Below are 3,886 nucleotides of genomic sequence, written 5' to 3'. Positions count from 1 at the left end.
ATAACTTATACGGAGTAGTATCCCAAAAGTTACAAAACAAGCTAAATTCATAATTTGGGCTTGTACTGAAATTGACCTTATGTGACCTCTATCACGACAATGACACGATTTTATGGGAGACTTGGTAACCAATAATCTTGACAATAATCTATATTCCGTATAGAAAATCATACAATCATAGAAAGGGTACTAGTGTAGTGATAATGCTACTACTCCGTATTAATTAAGCATGTGATACGGAAATCGCATGCGACTGGAGAAGGCTTTGTTAATGCTTTGTAAAGTTTGAGAGAGAGGATCGAGTGCCAATGCCAATATGAAATGATATTTAAATTGTTTTTAACATAAAAAAAATAAAGTAAATGCGGTTAATGTATAATTTAAACATGAAATTGGAAGCAAGTAATTTTTGTCCCGTTGAAAATGACGGAATGAGAAAGTATAGAATATTAGCGTGTGATTGTGCACTTCTAGTACACACGATAGATAAACCGATTATCGTTGTACGCTGGTAGCTAAAGAACACACCAGAATATTGATAAAATTCACGACTCTATTGCTGTAAGCCTGCAACACAATTTCCCGGATTGCTAACAAAGAAAAAAGCGATTTCTTTCATTCATTCACTTATTTTGGAGAGAAGTTCAAATCAATTAGAACTTCTAAAGAAGTAATACATCTTCAAACCTAATTTTTACAAGGATTAATTATAGATACAAAGAATAATGAAATAAAAACAATATACTACCGCACTTTTGTCTCGTTACTGATATTCATGATGATCAACGAATGCGACTAAAATGAGCAAACGGCTCTGGAGCTCTCTTATCTGCAGGTTTCGTCTTTTCAGGATCACCAAAAACTTTCCAAAATCGTAAAGTCTCGTCGTCTGCCCCTGCTGCTGAAGCCACAGTGCACCCATCTGGACTCTGCAACATAACACAGAAACAAAAACAGGTTAGAAAACAAAAGGTGATATCACATTTCGGACGAGACTTTCAGACACTACTGAATTTACACACGGTCTAATGTGTGAGACCAACCCAAATACTTATCCGCCTCCCGTATAATTGTCACTCATTCTCTCATATGAGACTGCTGTTAAGATTATCACGCCTTTGCTTTTAACAAATTCAGATTGGTTACCTGTGTGGTAAAAAGTACTCTGGAGTTGTGCCCACTTAGCTCTGTTATCTTAGTCATAGAGGGGTACTTCCACAATGTCAGCTGGTTTTGAGGAGACCCGTGTGAGCTCAGAAGCTCGCGGTCAGTCTTACTCCACAGTAAAGAGCAAACTTGAGAACCCGAGTCCACCGAGTTCAGACAAGCACCAGTGTCTGTGTTCCAGAACTTAATGCACCCGTCGGCACCACCACCACCAGAAGCCAGCATGTTACGCTGGAAGGGGCACCAAGCCAGGGCTCTAACTGCAGCTCTGTGATCTTCGAACCTGTGAAGCCACTGAGTCTGAGACGATGTTAAGGACCGGTCCCAAATGTATACCAGGTTGTCGTTGCCTCCACTAGCCAGTTTTTGGCCAGAATGGGACCACTTTAGCCCGCAAATTTGCCCTCGGTGCCCTTGATATGTTTCCACAATGTGGTCCCTGACTCTCACGTCGTTGTTGATAATGCTGCAGTCCATTGATCCGGAGGTAAGAATATGTCGGTTCCATGCCAATGATCCTACCCTCGCTTGGTGTCCTCCTCTTAGAGTCCTTAGCTTCAGGAAATAATGGTAAAGTCAGAAAACAATATAACAAGAAAACATTGGTGCAAACAAAAAATGAAAAATTTATATCAGCCAGTTTTACACGTAGATCAAACTAATTAACCATAATAAAACAACTACTCTCGTCATCGACGGTCTCATTAATGTACGACCGAATATCACAGAAGAGTCTAAGAAAATATAATCATGAGTTTTCTCGTGTAAAAATTTGTGCTCCGTAATAATTAGAGGGAATACAGAATATTTTGATGTGTCTCGCATATGACACCGTCTCACACAGGCTAACTGTATTTGCAATTAAGAACCAATGATCAAGTTGCAAGAGATTAATGTACTTACCAACTTATTGGCTGTGGCATCCCACAACTGAACATGAGAGTTATGGAAGCCAACTGCAATTTGACAACCATCAGAAACCCAGCTCACACTTGTCACTGGACCTATATCCTCGTCTACTGTGAAAAGTTCTGAGGGAGAACCGGTATCCTGATTCCATAAGTAAACTGTGTTTTCAATAGCTATTGCCAAGACATTGTTGCTACCCCAATCAAGTAAATTCACGTAGTAGTCATCTAAGAGTTGAGGTGCGTCCAATGTCCTATCAGCAGTCTGCATTTCAGCAATAAAAATTCTGAGTTAAGAACAAGTAAAAGTTTGAACGAATCAACGTCTAAACCGAATCCCTACCCTCGTATTGAACTAATGGAATTACGATACAGATGTTGTAGATTTAATTTGTTACGTTAGCACAAAAATTGGACCACATTGGCATTGGGCAGTAAACTTAAGTTTCCTGGTGGTCATCGTTATACGTATCCAACAATGCAAACCTCAGAAATGTAAAAGCATATACCGAGCAATTGTTTGTCAAATCATTCATTCTATCATATTAGAACCACTTCATATTAGATATAGTCATATAGACATTGACGAACTACCTGAGGAATGTTGCGCTGGCGGGGCTTAACAGGCTTAGATGGTTGAATAACAGAATAATCATCCTCAGGATATAAACTAACGGGAGTGGGCGGCTTATTCTTATAAGCAAAGATCCTTGGATTTTCCAAGTTGAATACTTTTCTCAGTTGCCGCTGGTAAGCCTGCTTCTTTGGTGAGTCAAACTCGCTATTTACCTTATGCCTCCATCCTCCCTCCAGCACATAATCGAACTTTGTTGCAGATCGATTAGGAATAAATCTGTCCAACTGTTGCATACAAAACCCATAAATACTGTCAGACCATACCCCAACATAAGTTTTAACATAGACTGATATTACCAGCAAGCCATAATATTCAGAAGATGGCAGAGAATCACAAACAAGCCGAATATCAAACCGATTTAAACTTGTATATGTACACCCTCCTTCCCAATCATTTGTTTATCTTTGATTAAAATACCCGTTACAAAAAATAAAAAGGTAAACAAATGCTTGGAACGGAAAGAGTATATAGCTCACAGTTAAGGTGAAGGATCAAAAAGTCAGACACCAAACACGTCAGACAGTTCGAAATTTAAAGACCAATATGCATAATTCAAATAAATAACGGCTAATTCATGTCATAAACGTAAATCAGGATACTGAGATCACTAAAGCTAACAACTTTTCTAGGGTTTACATTGCATGTATCAAAAATAATATTAGGGGAATCATGGTAATTAGGGTTATAATGCAGAATACTGTAAATCAATTACAAACACAGAGGACATAATACCCCCAAAAATTAGGGTTTTGAATCAGAAAACTGCAAATCAAATATGAATACAAACAAAAAACATAAATTTAGGGTTATAATACATACGTTTTCCTTTGAACTATTTCTGGAAGGAGCGTACTTTCGAAGCGACTTTGTGATCGGGTCCAACATCCTGAATTCAACCAACAACAATTGAAATTCTTGTAAATTCCTAAATAACCCAGGAAAATTAACAACAACAACAATTAAAAGATCAATAATTTGGGAAAAGGGTAGCTTCAAAAAGCTTTGAATTGAAAAGGGTAGTGCGGAATTTCAATTGAAAATGGAAGAAATGAGAGGATTTAGAGTAGGATTTAATTGAATTAAAGAAGTTAGAAATTGGGGCAGAATTATGATTGTGAAAATATGATCGTAACGGCTTTATATAGTTTTGAGTTTCACCGCCAGAAACATCCCT

The 3,886-nt window shown here is 38.0% G+C and overlaps 1 protein-coding gene across 1 annotated transcript; it reads right to left on the bottom strand.

Annotated features, from left to right (window-relative positions):
• Positions 1 to 630: 630 nt before the first annotated feature.
• LOC141617097 (cell division cycle 20.2, cofactor of APC complex-like) lies at positions 631 to 3,886 on the bottom strand. The gene is made up of 5 exons (XM_074434272.1): positions 3,532 to 3,886; positions 2,670 to 2,936; positions 2,071 to 2,340; positions 1,147 to 1,722; positions 631 to 929 (listed from the first exon to the last, which is right to left on the bottom strand). Exons 1-5 carry the CDS (start codon positions 3,595 to 3,597, stop codon positions 783 to 785), a joined length of 1,326 nt encoding a protein of 441 aa, XP_074290373.1. The 5' UTR covers positions 3,598 to 3,886; the 3' UTR covers positions 631 to 782.

This window comes from Silene latifolia, chromosome X (assembly GCF_048544455.1).
Source record: "Silene latifolia isolate original U9 population chromosome X, ASM4854445v1, whole genome shotgun sequence".
Classification (NCBI taxonomy): domain Eukaryota; kingdom Viridiplantae; phylum Streptophyta; class Magnoliopsida; order Caryophyllales; family Caryophyllaceae; genus Silene; species Silene latifolia.
Note: the sequence above shows the minus strand (reverse complement) of the source record. Positions and strands in the feature narration are given on the sequence as shown.